A 23696-nucleotide genomic window follows, 5' to 3' on the forward strand; every position below is an offset into this window, starting at 1 on the left:
ATGGAACATTTTGCAGCGGTAAGGATAATGTTTGTAAGATATTCTACCTGGCCATCATAACTGGGGATATGTTGTTTGTTGAAGGTCGCCAGGGAGGAGTAAAGCCTCAAGCGGTCCTAGTAAGCTGCCATTTGGGTGTGCACGTAGCTGGGGGAGGAGTCAGCAAATGGATTGCACACGGGAAATGGTCGCTCGAGTATGTATCAGAGAGAATGGACCACTTGAGATGGTGGGCAAGCTGGGCAGTGCAGAAGGTTAGGTCCATATGGGAATACGTGTGCATGGACTTTGCAAGGAACGTGGGTGCTCCTGTGTTAAAGCAGAGGAGGGTAAGTTGATTGAGAAGGTCAGCCAAGACAGGTTCTGGAAAAACCCCTAGGGAGACGGTGCACATTAAAGTCACCAAGCAGCAGAAAGTGGTGAGGTAGCTGCCTAAGAAGCTGGAGGAAGTCTGCCATGGTGACAACGAATGACGGAGGGATGTAAACAGTACAAAGCAAAAAGGTAAGGTGGGGAAGGAAAGGGCGAACTGTAACACCTTAAAGGCAGGTAGTCAGGAAGATGTGTTGATTATAAACATCATCCTGTATCTGTATGAGCAGCATGACTCCCCGGTGAGATGGAATGCTGTCCTTGGGGGAGGGGGGATCAAAATGGAACGGTAAGAAATGTGAGAGCTCAAAGTGGTCGTGTGGACACAATTTTGTTTCCTGGAGACAGAGAACAATTGGATGCTGTGATTCTAAGAGAAACCATAAATTTTCTTTGTTTGATTGAAGGCCATGAACATTCAATTGAAGGAGAGTCAGAACAAGGAAAGGGAACTAAACTAAACTCTGCCCGAACAGGCCATGAAGGCCCAATGGTACTGACTGGCTGCCGTGTCGTCCTCAGCCCACAAGCATCATTGGATGCAGACATGGAGGGGCATTTGGTCAGCACACCATGCTCCCAGCCGTTTTGTCAGTTTAAGAGACCAGACAAGGCAAGGGAAGGAGGAAAAAAATGAAGGGGTGTCACCTCGGTGGCTGCCGAGTGCCAGCCTTCAAAGACTCACTGCTGCAGGGCACAGAGGGTAGAGAATTCTACTCCATGAGATCTCATCCATCCTGCACACATAGACATGTGTTGCGCAGTAAATAGGCTCTCTCTCACATTTATCTTTAAAATTTTGTGAGTTCGAGATGGCAGAAGGTCAAGTGGTTCCAGAATTTACGTGTAAATTCTCGAAGCACTACAACTTGTTGCCTATTTTACCACACTACAAATGAACGAAAGAATTTGAAATATATGTAAATTCTGCTGTATTTCAAACTGTCAACTTGACATTTACACTGAGATAGAGAGCTAAGCAATTCAATAACTTTCTGTCTAAAGAAATATTGAATATGAAGAGTAATTGTATTTGAGAGCAAGAATATTTGGCACCTAAACTTGAGAAGTGCCATGTTTATTTATGCAGCTGGGCACTGTGCTAAATTCTTGGGTTCCAGCAGTTATTGCTAAATTTGAAGTCCGAGATTTATCCATGGTCAAGAGCACAGTAATCATTAACAAAAGGGGAACATGGCATTGCATGTGTCTTGCAAAAAGATCATGAACGTGAAATCACAGATATTCAAGCTCACATAGAAATTTACTAGCAATCGTTCTTCCTGCGACCATTTGCAACTGGAACAGGAAAAGGTACGAAGTTCAACAAGCACATAAACTACCCTCCACCACACAGTATATGGTGGCTTGCAGAGTACAAATGTAGATTTAGAATAAATATTTGAAAAAGAGCTGTGAAGTATCAGTGAAGGGTATCATAAACTATCTGACATTTGTGGAATGTTTTCAGCAAGATGGATGGTAGGTTAGTTTCAGATTCCACTGATCAATTTGCACAATAAATAGTAATGATGTGCAACATGTCATTTTACATTCACAGCACAAACTAATTTGTAAATATGTCTACATGATGAATATTTATAAATTAGGTTTTTTATGATTTTGTTCACAGCTGTAGTCCAACAACTGTAGAATATTTCCACAAAGATAAAAAGTCAGTCATTAGCCACACAAGAAAACCACTATTTGGTTCACTTTACTGGATTCAACAGTCTATACTTCATCTTCAGAAGTGAAACAGGCTCCATACTTGCCTTTCAACTGTCACAGTTGTACATACACTAGTGCTCCAACTTCATATACGCGTGGGTTCAATGTCCTTCATGTCATCAGTTTCGGTGTTGGCTTCTCTTACACATACTACGTACAATGTGAAATTTGACAGTTAACTGTATGCCACTCACCACATGCATTATTTATTTTTTGAGATGTCACTTTCTTTTATTGACTTTGTAGCAAAGGTATATTGTGTCTATTAAGCTTAACCATTTTACTTCTCTTTTAACAAACCTGTTTTACTTCTGCTGTTCAATCTTTGTCCATTTGTTTTTAACATACTTGCTTTATATATGGATTTTTTGCCAATACTTTGTAGGACACTACCATCCAGTTCTTATTTTGGTGTTAGTTTAACAATAATTTGAGCCTATTTCACTTCTGAAGATGACAGTATAAATTGTCAAAGGTAAAGTGCAGCAAATAAAGGTTTCCTTGTGTGGCTGACGACTGATTTTTTATCATTGCGGTTTTTTATTTTTTACATTGATTGCTGCTGATGCTTCTCCAATAAAGTGATACATGTTTTGCAATGCAATCTAATTTACTGCAGCTGTATGAAGTGTCATTCCCAAGTTGTTGTATGTTTAAACCGTGGCTGCGAATGGATAGTCACAAAAGGAAAATTTAATAAGAGGAAAGTACTTTCAAGACAGAAACCATATAATCAGTTGACTAATATGGACTGTGCTACTACTAAATGTTTTGTTTTATGAATTCTGAAACAGTAAGATAGCTACAGATATATACTACATAAATTACAAATCACTAAGTGCATCACTTACATGAATCCATTTTCTCTTACACACTTTTCCAAGGTTCGGTTTAGAAGTGGTGACAACCGACGAAAAGATGCATGAGTTTCTGGCTGCACTTTTGGAGCAGGGCCTTTAGTTTTTGCATATTCCTTACTAAGTTCTATTGCCCTTTTATAACCTGTAATGAAAAGTTTGTTATATTTACAGAGCCACATCTTTTTGGACATTGCCATTTACTTAATTGGCACTTGAGATCTATTAATATGATGATGTGGAACTCAGGGTGGAATACAAGCAATGGAATGAGTAAAGACAACCATTTATAATATGGATGAAATGTTGAGCACTGCAAAGGGACATAAATAAAAATTCCAACATTTTGGCTCAGGTTTCAAGCTTGTGATCTTCAGAGCAAACAGATATGGTAGACCACTCATGCTCTCTCACTCCTTTCATCCCCACCCCCTGCCTCCTTTTGTCTCTCCTGTGTGTGTGTGTGTGTGTGTGTGTGTGTGTGTGTGTGCGTGTGTGTGAGAGAGAGAGAGAGAGAGAGCACTCCGCACGTGTTTGGGCACCACACATAAACTCAGGTAACTGATAACTGTCCTAACCAAACAATGGAAAGTCCACACTGGAATATCAACAATCATATTAAAAGGATAGATTGCTACTCACCATAAAGATGACACATTGAAATGAAAGATGGCACACTGAGTTGCAGACAGGCAAAACAAACAGAGTGCTACACATATGGCTTCTGGCCAAAGCCTTCCACACAGAAAATGCACACACATTCAGACAAGCAAGCACTCCTCACGCACATGTGACCACTACCACTGGCAGCTCCAACCAAAATGATTCCAGTATGGGTAGCAGTCATGTGGCCAAAAGCTGTAATGTGTAACAGTCTTTTCATCGTGCCTGTCTGTAATTCAGTGGGTCATCTTCACAATGAGATGCAATCTATCATTTTCCAGATAGTGTGTCCTAATTAGACACATAGAAAATATGAACAAATATTGATGACTATTAACTTTAACCACTCATTCCTTAAAATCAATAATGTATTCATCTTCAGCATGGATCCTGTGGATACAAGTGTTATTACATTATATACCACAGAACACCTGCCTGGATAGCTGAGCTTGTTAATGTACTGCTTCTGGGAATTGAGGAGGCGAGCCTGCACTGGACTGAATTTGCTTCTTGGATCGATGATGGGGGCTGGTCAGCCAGCCAGCCTAGATGTGGTTTCCAGGCACTTTTCCCACATCGAACAAGATAAATATTGGCCTGTTACCCACGTACCACCTGAGGTAAATGCTATGCAGACATATACAAAAAGTTCTCACATTTGAATGTGGTTCTGCCTGCTAGTGACAGATTTGGAATAGAGTGTATTGGGTGAGTGTGTATGACAAATCTTGCAGCTGTCTTTCACAGATGCCTGAACCATGTGATAGTTGATGAAAGGTAATCAGAGAGAATGTGATTAAATTGTTCCATTCTGGATTGATATTGGGTAATGAGAGGGATGCTACTCTGCAGTTGATTGGAGAATTACGTATGTGCGTGGATATGGTATCTGAGAACTGTCTGTGGGCTAGTTTGGAGAATAGCGTCTGTCTGTGAAAGCCTTAGTCCAAACTTCAGTTTACTGGGCAGGCAAGTACTTGTCACTACAGATTCACCATTCATAAATAGCTAGACTGTAAAGGAGAGACTTTAACCAGAATGGATGGCAGCTATTGAGATGCATATGGGCTTTATTTCAACAAAGGTTTTTACAGATCCATCAGGAAGGTGGACAAAATACAGGAAGGTGAAATACCGAGCTAAAGAGATCCACTGAAATGCATATGGGAGAAGTTGTTGAGGCTGTGGAGGAAAAGGATCTAGACCATGAAGAAATTATTAGAGAGACTTTAGAGAGACACACTAAATGTTGCAGGAAGCCTATGGTGGTAAGTGCTTAAGCTGCACTTGGTGTTAAGAATGGTTCACATGGTTTAAAAATGGCTGGATAGACGATGAAGATGACCCTTGCACAGGGCATACTTTCAAATCCACCAATGCTGCTCACATCAGCAACATCAACGAAATTTTGCATGACAATCACACTGACTGTCCAAGATACTGAAGAAAAATGTAATATTTCAGTTGGATCATGTCATGAAATCCTGACACAGCATCTTGGAACGCATCGTGTTGCCGCCAAGTTCGTGCCACGGCTCATGAGTCAAGACCAGAAAGATCTTAAGACCAGAAAAATCTTCGCCTCACAATCTGCAAAGAGCTTTTAGATTGTGCAAATGAGAATGAGATGTTCCTTAAGAGAATAATAACTGGTGATGAGATGTTAGTCTATGGTTAAAATCTTGAGACCAAGGTTCAAACTTCACAGTGCATCAGGAAAGGTTCTCCATGACAAAAAAAAGCTCATTGGGTCAGATCAAATGTCGAAGACATGCTGATAGTTTTCTTTGACTCTGAAGGATTTGTTCATCATGAATTCATGCCATGGGGACAAACTGTTAATCGATGGTAGTTTTGGGACACGTTGTGACACCTGCGAGAAAATGAGAGAAGGAAATGGCCTGAAATGTGGCGAGACAATTCATGGCTCTTGCATCAGGATAATGCACCTGCACATTCATCCCTGCTGGTGTGTAGCCATTATACAAAACAAGAAATCACTGTGTTGCCTCATCCTCTGTACTTTCCAGATCTGGCCCCTGCGAACTTTTTTCATTTCCAAAGTTGAAAACGCCGTTGAAAGGATGAAGATCTGCAATGATACACAAGATAAAAGAAAATTCACAGATAGCACTTCGTGCAATCCAGCAAGATGCATAACAGGACTGCTTCGAGTTGTGGAAACAGCATTGGGAGTAGTGTAACTAAGGGGGAGAGTATTTCGTAGGAGACCACGCACAATCCATCAGGAAGGTGGACAAAAAACAGGAAGGTGAAATACTGAGCAAAAGAGACCCACTGAAATGCAAATGGGAGAAGTTGTTGAGGCTGTGGAGGAAAAGGATCTAGACCATGAAGAAATAATTAGAGAGACTTTAGAGAGACACACTAAATGTTGCAGGAAGCCTATGGTAAAAATTTTGTGGACAAAGTTCTGAAATTTTTTGAACAGACCTCATATGAGTGGGTAAGTATATACTTGGTCATATGTATATGAAATAGGGTGGGATCTGAAATCTGCATGCATTTGGAAAGGTAGAGCTTCATGGTGGCAGGGCCATGTCGTGCAAGGTGTTGATATAAAGCAAGGTGTTGTCCACTGGGACTAGGTGGTAGTGGGATGATAATGGCAGAGAGATGGTGAACGAGGTACATGCCTTTGATATAGAAAGGCTGTGGGTAATAGTTTGGTTGTGATGAAATTCTCGTATGCCAAGCTGTTCATGGGTGGTCTAGAAACCTTTCTAGTCAGCCAACATACTAAACCCCTTGTCTGGCTTCATAGATAATAACTTTGTGATATGACCCATCATTCTTCCACAGGTCTAATGCCTTCTCTCTTACCCATTTGAAATGATGCTTTTAGGATCAGGGTGCCACCTTTCTGGATGTGGACATCCACTTCTCTGATGGATCCATCAACATGATGTATTTTCTAAAATACTGAAATATCCAATAGTAACACCTATTTGTAAAAGTGGAGATAAGCAAGTGTCCTGTAATTACAAACTCAACTCTCATTTTCTCTTTGGCACAGTTTGGGAATGGACAATCATTCAGGTGGAGAGCTGATTGATGGTTGGTCCCAGAAATGAGGAATACCCTATCTAAAATCCTCCCCAACCCCATTCATAAAGGTATTCTGGTGCTCTGACAAGTTACAAAATATTCTGGGCTGTTCTTAGGCAACATGTACACCCTACCCCTTGCAACAGGATTACATCTCTATGAAGGAGCCAGGTGCTGGAACTGTCGCATGTACCCACACAGTACGTTCTGTTCCAGATCTGTCAGAGAGATATTCTAAACCATTAGAGGCAGGGCCACTTTTAAAAGCAGTCATATCAAATACGAACTTTGTTGTAACTTCTGCACATATTTTTAAGTGTGCGTGACCACCAACCAGTTGTCTACTCCAACAGATACTCACCACTGAACTGGCCAAGAACTGAGTTGACCACACAGTGACAGAATATACAGCTGGTCAACTTCTCTGTATGTTCTTATACACATCCTTCGACTCTGCAACCCACTGGCCTCAATCTCGACTAGCCCCAGGCCCACATACACCCCTGTCCACATGCCTATCATTTCCCTTATTCTACACTCTCAGTATCCTCTCCATAGGCTTCCTCTTTCTGTGTCCTATATCCCCCACTCCAAAATCAATCTTTCATTCTTTACTTGACCATGTGCCCCATGCAATCTCCCTGCCTGCACGATGGCAAGCTCATTGGTGTCACATTCATATCCAAATCTTCTTGCTGCCTATCTATCTCTCCTAGCTGTCACCTAACCCTGCCTCCCCCTCCAACTCCCTTCTGCTCTTCTCAACTTCAACTGACATACACTCTCACTACAGTTGAGCAGCAGTCCCAGTAAAATGTAACCACATCTGTGTGTCTGTCTGTCTGTCTGTGTGTGTGTGTGTGTGTGTGTGTGTGTGTGAAGGGTTCTGCATTAGATAGCTCTGAAGCTCTTTGGTCAGAAACCAAATGCACTTAATCATCAATGGAGAAACCAAACAATTTCAAAGTGTCCAAACCAAATAGATTTTTAGGGTAAGCATTGTGCACAACTAGAAATGTTAATGAGTGGACAGCAGCTTTGTAACTTACAGGTGCAGGAAACTGTCCAAGAATGGGAATTTATTGTTAATTATATCTCACCAGCCTCCATGGCACTGAAATAAGAGAGAGAGAACCCGTATCCACTTAAGTTTGAGAATTCACCAACACTGCTGTTGCACCAATGTCCACCTGCATTCTCAGTGATTTGTTAAAAACAGGCACTTCAGTGTGTGGTTTGCTGTGAGACACTGTCACTGCTGACAGTGTTCACATCCACGTTCATTTTGTCCTCACTCAGATTTGGAAAGGAGTTACATAAAGAAGCAATGCTTCTTTTCTTATCGCACCTATTACATGTTGCCCAGCGCATGTGAAACGCGGTCTGTTCATGTTGAATGATGCAGTATGGCCATGAAGGCAGCATAACACGAGGCTGTCACTGTTGTGATGCATACTGTTGTTGTCGTGAATGCCAGTTACCTATATGATCCTAAGACATTTGCTGGACTGCTGCAATAGTGTCTACATTGCCTTGCGAAGTGGATGAAGGCTGGGAGGGGTGAGACCAGATCTCAATCTGACTACCTGCAGCCCACGAAATTTCAAATAACTGAATTATGTTCAATACTGTCATAAGCACAGGATTTTCACACTGTAGAACTCACTCTCGAACTTCCCTATAAGGAGGAAGGTGTTTGACTATGTCATGAAGCATTTGATCAGCATAGAATCCCTTATAAACATTTGTCATAAAATTATGTTGACAGCTAAGTCCATGTAGTTCTGCTACCCATGCCCTGTAAAACTGGTTTGGGCACTTTTGGCAGAGGTAAAACTCCACACAAGCAGCAATAACATTCTTACATGTACAGTGATAGGTAGAAAGTATCTCGCATATCAGCCTGAAAGAAAGACTTGAAGGTTCTTATAACAGGGTGAGATGATGCAACAACTGATACCAATGAGGTGAAATCCACAACAAAAAAGTGCCTCGCACAGGTTTACATGTATTACCACAAATGCCTGGAAATGTTGCCGCAGGCATTTTTCATGAGTGTCCCAGTTTTCTGCTGCATCATTGTATGCAAGGAACAGCAGTGGATATGTTGTTGGTGGGGCAGTAGGCTGTGTCAGTGTACTCATTAAACTGGAAACAGCAATGGTCAGTGCCTGCTGTTGCTCAAGAAGAGATTTGAGCACTCTCTCTATGGAAATTATACTCAAAGGACTAATGAATGAAGTGGAACACTTGTAATTGAATCCCATACTTTTTGTCAAAAGTGTTCTAACCCAAGGATACTGTAATTTATTGCTCAAACACTACACACAAATCGAAGACAGGGTACAATACAATTAGCAATACACAAGACACCAGCGGAGCATTGTGCTGTATATTCATTAGTTACAACAGGGTGCCCAGCCAGCAGGCTATGCACGCAGTGGCTGTGTTATTAGCAGGCCGGGTAGTCTGTAGTGACGGAATCCTTCACGCATGAACCATGAAGTGACACACTCTCAAAATTGGTAGTTACAGTAGAAAATTTCAGGTAAAATAGAAACATCAGGAGTAGTAAAGAATTACATCGCACTGTACACTTGATGTTTTGAGTGGTCAATAGGCATAAAAAAAGGTGCAAATATTGCTCTCTCTCTCTCTCTCTCTCTCTCTCTCTCTCTCTCTCTCATTTCAGTGTCGTGGAGGCTGGTGAGATATAATTAACAATAAATTCCCATTCTTGGACAGTTTCCTGCACCTGTGAGTTACAAAGCTGCTGTCCACTCATTAACATTCCTAGTTGTGCACAATGCTTACCTTAAAAATCTATTTGGTTTGGACACTTTGAAATTGTTTGGTTTCTCCATTGATGATTAAGTGTATTTGGTTTCTGACTAAGTTTCATATCAGCAGCTAAATGCTCTCTCTGCCATATTTTCCTCTCATTTGCTCCATGCCTGGGTTGTGCAACAAAATATCAGGCTCATTTTATGATGAAAAAGTCTGCCCGCACCCATTTTTTCTGGGCCCACGCAATACCGGTAACTTTACACGATTAAGTAAAAGGAGAACTGGATCATCTTCAATCCCTTGAAGTTATCCAACCTTTTTATTCCAGTGGACAGTCAGCACCACATTGGTGATAGTTAAGAAATCTACTGGTAAATTATGACTACGCAGTGATTTTTTTAAAATCTATTAATGCCAATCATTGATACCTATCCTCAGCCATACCCTGACGAGGTGTTAGCAAAATTATCGGGGGCCATTGTTTTTCTAAGATTGAATTGGCAGAGGCATATTTATAGTTGCTGTTTGATGAGAATCTAAACGCTTTCTAGTTATCAATACCCCCTTTGGGCTTTATCAATACCAGTGTTTGCGTTTTGGTGTGGGAAGTGCACCAGCTATTTTTCAATGCTTTTTTACAGTAACTTATTGCATCAGTTTCAGCCTGCATCATTTAGATGAAATAGCAGTGTCTGGTGCCTCTACGGAGGAACATTTGCAGAACCTTCGTGCTCTGCTTCCTGTTTTACACTCTGCAGGGTTAAAGTGCAATTTGGACAAGACTCAGTTTTTTCAATCATCCATTATCTATCTGGGTTTTGAAGTGTTGCATGTTGGGATTAAACCAGTGCACCAGCATACTGATGCTATTGCCAAATTGCCACACTCCACGTCTGTCAATTAATTACAGGCATTTCTATGAAAAATTACGTTCTATCGCAAATTCATACCACACATTGCTACTATGGCACCACTACTCCATGCATTATTATGTAAAGACATTCCTTTCCACTGGTTCACAGCTAGTGACCGGGCATTCAAGTTGTTGAAATCTAAGCTGCAGTCAGCCCCTTGTTTGGTCACCTTTCAGCCAGACCAATACCTCGTGTTAACGACGGACATGTCTCATCTAACCTTGGGGTCCATCCTTGCTCATAAGTATGTGGATGGATTTGAATGCCCTATTGCATGCCTCTAAATCCTCAAATTCAGCATAACAGTGTTATTCTCAGATAGAGAAAGAGGCTCTGTGATCTGGTATGCTCTAAAAAATATTCATGATTTTCTATATGGGTCTAAGTGTCACCTGATCAGTCTTCAAACCACTGATGTCTCTCTCTAACTCTTCAGCATCCTTGCCAGACAAAGCCACACATTGCTTACGGCGGTGGGCTCTATTCCATATTTTCAACCTATGACGCAACAAGCAAATGCTGATGTCTTATCATGTTTGGTGATTGGTCTGGATCCGGAGTTTGCTGAAGAGGAATTACTTTGTTTTCATTTAGACCCGGAAGCTCAAAATATTGTTGATGGTTTTCCTACTATTAGCACTAAAATTGCAGCCACAGGTCCTGTTTTAAGTAGCACTGTTTCTTTTGTGCAACACAATTGGCCAGGCTAACCTCTGGGCCATACTTCTGATCCTTTAAGATATTATTTTACACTACAAAAATGTTTTTCCATTTGGGACAGAGTGCTGCTGTTAGCTCCATAGGACACTGCTCCGCGAGTTGCAGACATGTTTTTGGCCGTGCATTGGTGGAGAAATAGTGTGAGTCATTGCAGCCAGCCCACAGTGTGCCATCCATCCAGCTGTTCCCCGTGTTTCTTTGTCACTATAGCCGGATCCACAGTAGCCTTGCAAACGAATTCACGTAGATTTTGTGGAACCTTTTTAGAATTTCTACTGGCTTGTAGTAACTGATACTTATTTAAAGTTTCTGTAAATGCTGCATTGTTTGTCTGCTTCTGTGGCGGCAACAATTTCCGCTTTGTCAAAAATTTGGGCAATGGGAGGTCTTCCGTACACGTTAGTTAATGTCAATGGTCCTCAGTTCATATCTCAGGAATTTGAAAAATTTTGTAAAAAAAGTGGTGTTTCCCGTTTCACTGCTCCTGCTTTCCACCCTCAATCGAATGGGGAAGCAAGATTACTAGTGTGAACACTTAAGACTCACATGAAAAAATGCGTTTTGGATGTGTCACCGCATATAGCTCTTGATCGGTTCCTTAGTTCTTATAGGTTTACCTCTGTTGGTGATAAGAGTCTAACAGAGTTGTTGGATGGTCATCAGCCCCGGACTCTGCTACATCTGCATTGGCTGAAGTCAGGTCATCCACTGGCACAGGCGCTGCAATGCTTCCGGCCTGTTGCAGCTGTCTGGGCTCACAGGTTTGGCCGCCGGCCGAAACAGGCGCCAGCGATAATCAAGAGTACCTGTGGCCGACACCTCTGCCTTGTCGGCACAGCTGAGGATAAAGTATCGGGACATATCAACCAGCTACCACTTCACACGGATGGCTGTGCATCCGGTGTGCATCTGCCGCCCCCGCATCAATGGCAGTGCATCACATGGCTCAACAACCTACATCAACCACAGAAGAAATGGATGTGAACACACTGTTGACTTCTTCACAAAGGAAGAGGAGTGGTGTAACTACCAATTTTGTGTGTCTGTCATTTCATAGTTCGTGCGTGAAGTCTGTGCTTGATTCAGCCACTAGAGGCCACCAAGCCTGCTAATATGAAAGCCACTGTGTGTGTAACCTGTCAGTTGCACCACCTTTTGGGACAAATGAATATACAGGAGAGAGTGCACGGCTCCACCAGTGACTTTTGTATTACTGACAGTAATGTACCTTGTCTTCCATGTGTGTTGTGATAGATCTTACGTTGGTTTAGTCATAAAGTATATGTCATTTAACAAGTATCAGAACACTGTGTGGAGTAAAGATGCTATGTAAATATGCCTGCACCAAAAAGATATATTTAGAAAAGAAAGATGAACATATATCTGTATTCAAACGTTTCCTTAAGCAAATATCAAATTTGTCACTCTTCAACTATCTATCTCCTCCCATCCGTGATTCTGGGTGGGTGTGTTGTGTATGTGTCAGGCAGCTACGTGTATTTGTGTAAAAGTTTTTTACAATATACCTTCTGGAATGGGAGGCAGTTTCTTACATTTCTAAATTACTCATCCTGAATAATACCTGGATACACTGCAGCCTGCAATCTTTGGATAAAACTGCAACAAACTTTATGATTGTATTATATTATTATTCTTTATCACGGCAATAGAAGGCATTTACTTTTCTTCAAGAAAGAAGACGTAAATATCACTCTCTTCAAATGAGAATCAATCAAAACAGATTGTTTCAGTGGTAGTCGTAGTGAGAGATTGTGGGGGCATGAACTTAGATGCGTGAATTGCTGCCGGTGAAAGTATCTGCCAGCCACACCCCTCTAAATAATCCACATTATTCACACCACTACTTAAATACCAGTGTAACTGGCATGAGTAAGAATGGTATCCCTCAACAATTGAAGTAATTAAAATATATAAAATATGTTTTAAAATTTTTCCACTGTATTAATTAACTTTTGTTTTCTTTTTTACGTGATACAAGTAATATTTCCAAGAGAAAGAGAGGAAGGATCATAAAAGAAGGATATGCTTGGATGGAAAATAAAATTTGTGTGGAAACTAACAGAAAAAATTGTGAAACCCTTCGAGAAGGTAGGAAAATTCTATCTCATAGCTGCGTGACTGCACTCAGTAGTGCCTCACTCACATTTAATAGCAACAGTAATACCTCTGCCCTCCCATCCTAAAAGCGACATCTTTTAAAACCATAGTAAAATAGTGTATTCATTTTTGGCTGTAAAATAGTGTATTCATTGTTGGCTGATAATTTTGAATAACAACAATGAGTTGTAGTTCATGTTCACAACATATCACAAGATAATTTAGAAAATTTTCTCGGCGTAATTAAGAAAGGGATGTTCATTTTAAAATTCTGCAATTAATAAATCACCAAGACTTAAATGGATACATCAGATAAAACCACTGTACCCAAGAATTAATGTACAAGCGCAAAATGTCATCACAACTAACACAATAACAAATGATAGTGATTGTGAACATGCTGATGAGCCAGATGATAACCTCGAGTATTATTTAAGCTCAACTATGATTGAGGAGAGCAGTGCTGTGATTAATGACATGACTTTACTTACAGTAGATGAAATAAATTTGCGAATATCACTGGGAAGCATTTTTACACATGAGGCTATTGATATGACTGAGTAGGCATTCAAAAGCACCCCCCAACAGTGATACAACTTACACAGGGAATGATGAAAGCTCTTAATGATTTTAGGAATGAACAAACACAAAAATTTAAGGAGAAAACACGGAACTTTAATGATTTAACACAAAAATTTAATAATTTAATACAAAAAGTCAAAGATTCTTCAAAACAACAAATGCTAATATTTAATGGCTACGAAGTCTTTTGCGACGTATTTCTTGAATAAAAATCTCTCGGTGTACATGCCACATCAATTCGGGATAAAACTCCAAGCTTTCGACCACTACCTCCATGGTCGTCATCAGGGCTAAAACTGACTGTTGTGAACTAGTGAGGCTCCCACTTTTATATGCAAAGGACAGCTTCTGATTGGCTGGAATACGTCATAGCAACAGCGATATGGCGTGTAGTGAAGTGGTGCCCTCTACTTCGATAGACGTAGTTTCTATCCCGCGTTGCTTGCAGCCCCATCCCTTGAATCAGGAGGTAAAGTGGGGGAAGTTTTTCTCTGCGATTTTTCTTTATCCAGTGCACTCTTCCAAGTGTTGCTAAGTGCATAGCCTTTGTCTCTGTTAAAATTATTATCACTAAGTCTAATTTTGACTGCTTCCCGGATCACAGAGAGCTATGCTGAATACTTTAGTACACAGAGCCAGGACTATTTCCGACAAGGACCACCTCGGTCCCGAGATTAACCATTTGACAACTGTTTTCAAGAGGAATGGTTATTCTGCCGGTGAAATTAAATCAGTATTGTCCAAGAAAGTAAGACACGATGCCGGCTATATACAAGAAGAGGACCAATACATAGCGCGGCTTCCTTTTTGCGGTGCTACAACAAGCAAGATAGGCAGAGTCCTAAAGAGGCAAGGAATAAAACAAGTTTTCCGACCGCCTAGGAAAATTAAGGAAATGTTGAGACCAGTCAAAGATAGTCTCGGCTTAAGAGTGCCGGGAATTTATACTATTCCTTGCGAATGCAGCAAGAATTACGTGGGCCAGTCTGTAAGAGCCGTTGCCGACCGTTGCATCGAGCACCAGCGCCACCTGAAATACAGGTATTTGGAGAAATCAGCGGTGGCTAAACATAGCCTGCTCAACAAGCATAAGATTTTATTTGAAGAAACCAGAGTAATAGCCCACGCATCAAATTACTGGGACTCTGTGATCCGGGAAGCAGTCGAAATTAGACTTAGCGATAATAATTTTAACAGAGACAACGGCTATGCACTTAGCAACACTTGGAAGAGTGCACTGGATAAAGAAAAATCACAGAGAAAAACTTCCCGCATTTTACCTCCTGATTCAAGGGATGGCGCTGCAAGCAACGCAGGATAGAAACTACATCTATGGAAGTAGAGGGCACCATTTCACTACACGCCATATCGCTGTTGCTATGACGTATTCCAGCCAATCAGAAGCCGTCCTTTGCATATAAAAGTGGGAGACTCGCTAGTTCACGACAGTCAGTTTTACCCTGACGACGACCATGGAGGTAGTGGTCGAAAGCTTGGAGTTTTATCCCGAATTGACGCGGCATGTACACCAAGAGATTTTTATTCAACAAATATTTAATGATTTTGGGAATCATGTGACACAAAAATTTGAGGAACTTTCAAATGAACAAAATTTGATGACCTAAGAAAGAAGCCGTGCACTGACCTATCAAACGATTTAACATTTAAGTTGTCCAAAAAGGGCACAGAATGAAAGGTGTAGTTATTCACAGATCTGTTTCGGAAAATAGATAAGCTGGGTAAAAAGGTATCAGTTATAGACAAGGTGCAGGAGGATATGGCAGGTAAGCTGAAAAATGAGAAACACATAGATTAAAATGCAGGGTAGTCAATCTGAAATTAATATTAAGTGTAAAGGAGATGCAAGATACTATTACTGATTTGCACACTATATGTAAAGCTTTGCTGTCAGACTGAATCAGGTTTAACGGCACCAGAAGAAAAATTGCAGCACACTTTTATTAGTGGCACTGATATCACAAAGGAGCCACTAATCGCTAGCAATCAGGTGCAGTCAGGCAGAATAGAGAGCTGGAATACCTATCTGCTGTTAACCACTAGTCCTTCAGGCAGAGAGGGAGGGGATTGTAAAATGAAACAGGCTCTGCCAATGTCAATACCAGCTGAACTGGCATACACAGAATATACCTGTAAGCAGCCAAACAATGCAACAGCAGTAGCAGATGGTATCTCCTGCCTGTCTGTTCTCCTTGAAGACAGTAGGAAGTACACAGCCTTGTATGTGAGGGCAGAAGCTATTAACTTTGTGTCTTGCCTTTCAGCTTAAATGTGAGCACAGGTGTCTTCACTTCCATGTTAGACAAAGTTTTAAGTCCAGAACTAATTAATAAAGTAACTTTCTACATGGGTGACTTGCTAATTGCAACACTTACCTGGGAAAAGCATTTATAACTTTTGGGACAAGTACTATACCAATTCCCAGAATACAGAGTTACGGCAAATTTAAAGAAATCTGAATTTGGGAAAGAAAAGTCCCAGGAAACATCATATCACCCCCTGGTAGTCTGCCAGATATGGAAACTAGAGGCAATCAGACATTTTGCCCTGCTTAAAAAAATCCTCAAAGCTTATCTGGGCTTTAGAAAATTTATTCCTGATCAGTCGCTGAACAGTGATGCCCTGAACTTGTTACAGAAGAATACTGATGGATATTAACCAATCAATGTCAAACAGACTTTGAAAACATAAAAGAAACTCTACTCAACCCAAATACATTATTTCACCCTGACATGTCATTAGAGTTTTATGTAAGCACTGATGCATCCTTGCAGGGTCTGGGAGCATGCCTATTCCAAATCACTGAGACAGTAACAGAGCTTGAAGTTCTCTCTATAGAGTGCGCTTTTAAGAAATTCAAATATTATTTGTGGGGAAAACATACCAAAGTCTACTGTGACCATCAAAAACTTTCTTTTATCTTGAATGCAAATTGCTGCACAGAAGAATAGACAATGGAAAATCCATGTTGTTGCAGATGGGATTGTTAATTGCAGGAAATAGGTTTTGAGGTAGCGTACATCAAAGGTAAACAAAACACAATTGCTGACGCCTTGCTGAGGTTATCCCACGGGCTAAATGAATTTTTAGAGCTCACTGAACAGAATTGTGAAATCCATGTCCTACTTATGCAAGACAAAACACACCAAGCCTATTATGTAGAAATGTGCAATAGCCTGGAACAACGATGATCTGCACTGGAAATGGTAAGACTTACATTGCAACAAGTCAAAATTTTGGATGCTACTGGCCCTTATCCCAAAATGTAAATGGGGCATTAAGCGTGCAATTGCCTTATATGATGTTTTTTTCCAAGTATGTTAAGTTGTAAGCGGTGTAGTCAGTGACCATCGGTTCTACTATTAGAAGAATTATGATGACTTGTTTCTGAGAGTAGGGAAGCCGCAGGCACTGTTAACTGATAATGCATCGTACTTCACAGGTAACACATGGGAGGAATTCACGAGCACAAATAAAATAAAACAAACAATGATATCAACATTCTACACCCACGCAATCCCCATAGCAAGGGTGTTTAAGGAATTTAACAAATTTATGTGCTGCTACGCCCTACACAAACATATAAAATGGAATGAGTTCATCTCACCATTTCACCGCATCATTAACAACTTGTCACATATGTTGACAGGTTTTATGCCAACTGAACTAATGTTTAAGAAATAAGAAATGGATGAGTGGGAAAAACTATTGCCTAACGTACCCAAGGAAAATATGTCATTTGAAGAAAAAATATGCCAACCCTTGATTGAGAAAAGGTTGAGTAACGAAAAAAAAAAGTTTCACGACAAAAGATTGGGGTGCACTATACAGTTCCATACAAGACATGGAGTAGTGTTGCAAATGCGCCCAGAGTCTACCAAACAAGGAAAACTTAACTGCAAATGGCAATTCTTATACGCTGGCCCACTTATAATTACACAAGTCCCTCTTCTTGGATCATATAGACTAGGAATCTTATAATGGAAAGGACAAGGGTTTTTATGAACCAAAGGAGCTAAAGGAATTTGTACTCTGAATGGGTTAGACAAAAGGTTAAACCAACTAACAAAGCTATTGTGCTTACATACAGTTAAAATATTTCACTATAAATTAGGAAAGGTGTTCACTTGGTTTTACAATAAGTTTCTCTCTTGTTATTTATATGTGTGTAAATAGAAATAAGGTGAGTCAATAGTTATTTAAGATTTTTTTCACTGACAAAAGGATGTTGCGAAATAAGTAATAAGCAGAATTTAATCCCTATGATTCAAAGTCACTACTAAAACACATACACCTTCCAGCCGCAAAAGTGTTAAATGTGGTGGGGAGAAATAAATTATGTAGCATTAAGAGGCGAGGCTACGCACAAGCACAGTAGAAATTTGCATCACAGGACAGTGATCTCAGCCCATGTGTGAAATGAGTCCAACATACTGTTTAACATGCCAAACATTCGGCTCATATTAATATCTGTACACCAAGTAGAATATACTCAAAAGTTTATGAATGTAAATTAATTATTAAAATAAATTCAAAGGTCTACACCACAAGAATAAAATTAATATAAGAAAAGAAAACTAAGATAAGGAAATATTTACATGGAAGGGAATAAAATGAACTAACTACGGGAGATATCTACACACTAGGTTACTATTTACAATGTATACATAAAACCTACATTGTAGCTATATACAAAATAAACTAAGCACTATAGTATAGCAAATCTGTATATCCCATGAAAGAATGAATAATTCCAAGGATATGCTCTTGCTCTAAATAAGCTCTGAGAGGGGGTAATTACACAGTGGCTTGTCTTCGAAGATACCAATTTATTTCATGTGTACTCATTGTATGAATATGGAAAGAATTGAAAAGGTAAGTAGCAACGATTGACAAGCTGTTAATATTTGCACATTTTGCTCTCACAAAAAAGGGTTGAATTCTGAGAATGAGTCAGAATATGATGAACTAAAAATGTTTGTGTACTAAATGCTTAGTTTATAAGTAAATATTAAGGTTTTTTTTATAGGGAACGATGCAAGGACATGGCCCAGTAATGAGAAGAAAAATAATTTAAGTAGGTGGTACCAAAAGAAATGGGTCACACCACAATATAAATAATTATTTATATATAAATATGTGTATGAATGTGACAGTGTGAATGTTATGTGTGAATATAAGGAAGTTATAGTACGTAAAATGATGTGTAATGAAGTCAAGGATGTGTACTACCAAAGGATAAAAATAAGGGGTCAGACTGTACACTGAAGAATACAAGTAACAGATATGAATGCCAAATACACATTACACATGATCAGGGCTTATCTGGATGTCCTTCCATGAAACATTTCTTTTGACACAGCTTTCGTAGTAAAGTGCACTACACAGGAGCTGTATCCCATGATGAAAAGTATAAATTAGGTACACTGATTACAATCGTTATAAGTACTTTTAAGCAAAAGACATTAATAAACTTGTAAGAGACAATGACGTTAGAATTTTATCTATAGTGCTGCAAACACTGAGTAAATAGTTATGTCACAAAACACAAAGAAGCCTTCAAGAGAATTTGCTCAATTATTGTGTGATGTGTAAACAATGGATTTCAGCAGGAGATGATAAATGCTTCTTTGAATTCTTAATCATAACTCCCTGTATATTCATAGACCACCTCATAGAAGAAATGAGATAGTGTTGCTAAGTGTAGTTAGGCCTGCTTGTGTTGGAAACATGAGATTGAAGGACTTCATTCCTTTCGTTAGCAATATGGAATTATGAATGTTTAAGTTAAATGAGGTCATGGTAGTAGTTCATGCATATCATCAAATTGCATACATTTTTTTTTTTTTTTTTTTTTTCAGTCCTGACTTGTAACATGTTTTGCAATTTATTTGTGTAAACAAAGATTATGTCAAGAGTTTAAAAGTTAAAGGGAATAATAGCTCATCATAAAAGTTTTAAATATAAGTGATTTATAAACAATGAGAATTAATATGAAATAGCTTGTCACAGAAATGTTTTCCTACGAATTTAGAAGGCGAAAATGACTTCTTAAACATTATTCACTTGTATCTAAATATTGTTATGCAAATATCAAAATGATGCGACAAAGTCATGTATACACTTGTTCATAACTGAAATTTATTAGATATTGTTTGTCAGCTGATATTAAAATTACATTTATGTATAGTTGTAAGGAGCAATTATGTCATATTTTAATTTCTTTAAATCATGTAAAATTTTACACACTTGTACAAGACAACTAAGGAAAAGAGTATATGAAAAGGGTGTTTAACATATGTGAAATAAAAAGGGTTCTTACAGAAAATTTCCACATAGCATATGTTTAGCATGTGTTAAATTAGGAAAACACACTCATGTGAAACAATGATCAAATTATGGTGCACCTAAAATGACAAAAACATTGTAAGTGCCTTTGTAGTGGTGTTGGATGCTGAACTTTACTACAAAGGAGGAATTAAAGTATGTAATTTATGGGTTTACCTGGAATATGGTGAGCTCTAGGCGTGGCGTCGATGATAAGGGATGGCCTTTTGGACTCTAAAATACGTGATGGACAATGTGGTCTATATACCTTGATTGGAACTTTATAGCTGCTCCATTGCGGCATTGAACTTTTTAAACAAATGCACATGAAGATGCACTTTTCCTATGGAGCAAAAGATTATAATTCAAATATGCCCTTTGTTGAGTGATGATCTCTTAGAAACTGAGCATTTAAAGTTTTGTAAATTTCATGAAAATTAACTGTAATATAAATAAAGCTGACATGTGCAGGGGATAAATAAGATATAAACTTGGCCACAAATAAAGGGATTTGATCCCCAGCCAGGCCCAAAGTAGTTTAAGAAGTACTTTCATATGAAATTTGATTATTTATGTTGTTTGTAAAATCTACCACTGCTGCATAATATCATCCAGTAATCATGATCAAGTATATGTTGTTTAATCATTATTGGAACACTGTGTGGGGCAAAGATGCAACATAAAACATGCACACACCAAAAAGAGGCATGCATGAAAAGAAAGATGATCATATATCTGTAATCTAAAGTTTCATTAAGCCAATATCAAATTTTTCACTCTTCAAATATCTGTCTCTTCCCGTCCATGATTCTGGGTGAACGTGGTGAATGTGTGTCGGGCGCCTATGAGTATTTGTGTAAAAGTTTTTCTACAACATATCTTCTGGAAAGGGAGGCAATTTCTTTCATTTCTAAATTACTCATCCTGGGAATGATACCTGGATACACCGCAGCCTGCAATCTTCGAATATAGCTGCAACATTATTTATGATTGCATTGTACTGTATTCTTTATCATGATTATGGATGGTGTTTCCTTTTCTTCAAGAAAGAAGAGGTAAATATCACTCTGTTCAAAGGAGGGTTAATATATCAATCAATTTAGACTATATCAGTGGTAATCGAAGTGAGAGACTGCAGAGGTGCAAACTTAGATGCATGAATTGATGCTGGTGAAAGTAGCCAACAACCATACATCTTGAAATAATCCACATTATTTGCACCTCTCTACAGCACCAGTACTTAAAATGCCAGTATAGTGTGCACTAGTTGAGCAATAAATTACAGTGATCTTGGGTTAGAGCATTTTCGAACATCATATTGCAGTAGCCACCAGAAAGATCACGGGAGGCGCACATCGGCACGGCGCATCACGGACAGTAGTTGCCGCAAGTAAAGTCCCATCCACCAGAGGGCACGCGAGAAATTGGCCGCGCCCTCTGCCGGCAGAACAACAACAACTCAGGCAGCACAGGCTGTGCCCAGTCAGTTTTACATCAGGCATGCCTAACAGACAGTTCCCAGTCTACACTATGTGAAGTGTGACGGACAATGTGAATCGTGTTAATACACATATTCTCTGTATTAAGTGTTACCTGAAAATACTGCTGTTATCTTACAATTCCAGTCATAGAAATGAGTCAAACATGTGACTATATCCTTTTATTTATTACATCATTCTGGTCAGGTGCAGTTGAAATAATAATACTTACTGGTTTGACCCTCCTGTAAGCCCCTTACAGCTTCTCCACACTTGTCCTGTGACAAGAGATTTTCTCCACAAAAAGTGTATGCCTGAAAGAGTAAACAGAACATTAACAATTCAACTGAATGTTTCCATTACTATTTGTGGCATAACTGAAAGCCCATGTACCTTTGTTAAGACAACTGAGGAATGACTGAATACATGAGTTACTACAACAATATTACAATATTATGAGAAGGAAAGTTGCTACTCAACATATAGTGGGGATGCTGAGTCGCAGATACGCACAAGAAAAAGACTGTCACAATTATAGTTTTCGGCCATTAAGGCTTTCATCAACAATAGATAAACGTGTGTGTGTGTGTGTGTGTGTGTGTGTGTGTGCAAAGGCCTTAATGGTCAAAAGCTATAATTGTGAGTCTTTTTCTTGTGCCTATCTGAAACTCAGAATCTCCACTATATGATGAGTAGCACCTTTCCTTCTCATAATATTGTTACATTTCATCTTGGATTTTCCATTGCATGAGTTACTATAACATGTATGTAGCATTTCATTTTTCCTTTTTGTCCCTGCCCTCAGAAATATTTTAGCAGAGTGATGCCACATTACTTTGATATTGCTGTCTTGTTTGATTAAATAATTACTAATTGATTTTTGTTATAAAATGAGCTAAAGAGAGATGTTGCCACAATCAGCACTGCTGATTAACAAGAAACATAAGAAGAGCAAAATATGAAAGTATCGCAAACAACAATACAAGACAGAAAATGAAAGTGAATATTAGATCACTTTTAGAAAACAAAACATACTGACAGAATTAGGTAAATATGACATTCACAAATTATTATTAGCAATCTTTGTGACAGAAGAGGACCCATCTTCTCTCAGCTGCCATAACAAGAACAACTGGAGCAGGACTGACAGACATAATTTAAAAACAGAGGTGAATCATGATTAAGACGGGGAACAGGTAAAAGAAAAGAGTGCATCACTGGTGCTGTAGGGCAGAAAAAGTCACGCCAATACCAGGGACACGAGAGATGTAATGCACAAGAAAAATTTATAGACATAACAACGGACAAATGGGTGGCATTCAAAACTAGTGAAGAGACAAACTGTGTGCCAGACCATAATTTGATATTCTTGCCTTTCATAGGCAGTGCTGACTGAAGATAGTAGACTGGTAGTATTGAGTAAGTGAGGGCTGGCTGTGAACAGTGTCTAAATAGTTCACCTGGGAAGTATCACACCAGAACACACTCTTATGCATAGTGAAAATTTCATTCATGGCCTAAGATTCAAACTGTAGAGTTAGACTAACAAGGGGAAAGATGATGGACAAAGATGTAAGGTACAGAGCTTTTTTTTTTTAAAAAAAAAAAAAAAAAAAAAAAAGGGGGGGGGGGGGGAGAAATAAAAACACGGGAAAATAATGAACTGGGAAGGAGACAGAAAAAAAGAGAACTGTTCTTATACAAATAAAAGGGTTATGCAGAATGTTTTAAAAGGGATTGTGATTACATTTTTGTCCATGTGGCATTCAGTCATCACTAGCAACCAGCTGATAAATGATCACTTTCAAGTGGTAACCTTCCATGATTTAAAAGACACATGAGTGAGTCCGAAAATCTTGAGCGTTTGCAATGGTTCCTTGGGAAATGTCATGCTTCCTACATAACAGTATTACAGTGATTTTTATAATTTTGGAGAGGCAGAACAATGTTGCATAATGAGAGTGAGGTGGGTATCTGATGATTGTAGTGAAGCAGCAAATCTTGGTCATTAGGCAGAAAATCATTTGAGTGAATAAAGAGTGACATATAAGGACATAAAG

General features: G+C 39.2%; 1 protein-coding gene across 1 annotated transcript in view; it reads right to left on the minus strand.

Moving 5' to 3' along the window:
* LOC124594773 (BRO1 domain-containing protein BROX-like) overlaps positions 1–23696 on the minus strand; it is a 119279-nt gene that overhangs the window by 24629 nt on the left and 70954 nt on the right. Inside the window, exons 6-7 of the mRNA XM_047133171.1 lie at positions 21869–21950; positions 2955–3105 (exon numbers count right to left, since the gene is read on the minus strand). Coding sequence (XP_046989127.1) covers positions 2955–3105; positions 21869–21950 — 233 coding nt within the window. The remainder of the gene's footprint in view (positions 1–2954; positions 3106–21868; positions 21951–23696) is intronic.

The sequence above is a fragment of the Schistocerca americana genome, chromosome 2, assembly GCF_021461395.2.
Source record: "Schistocerca americana isolate TAMUIC-IGC-003095 chromosome 2, iqSchAmer2.1, whole genome shotgun sequence".
Classification (NCBI taxonomy): Eukaryota; Metazoa; Arthropoda; class Insecta; order Orthoptera; family Acrididae; genus Schistocerca; species Schistocerca americana.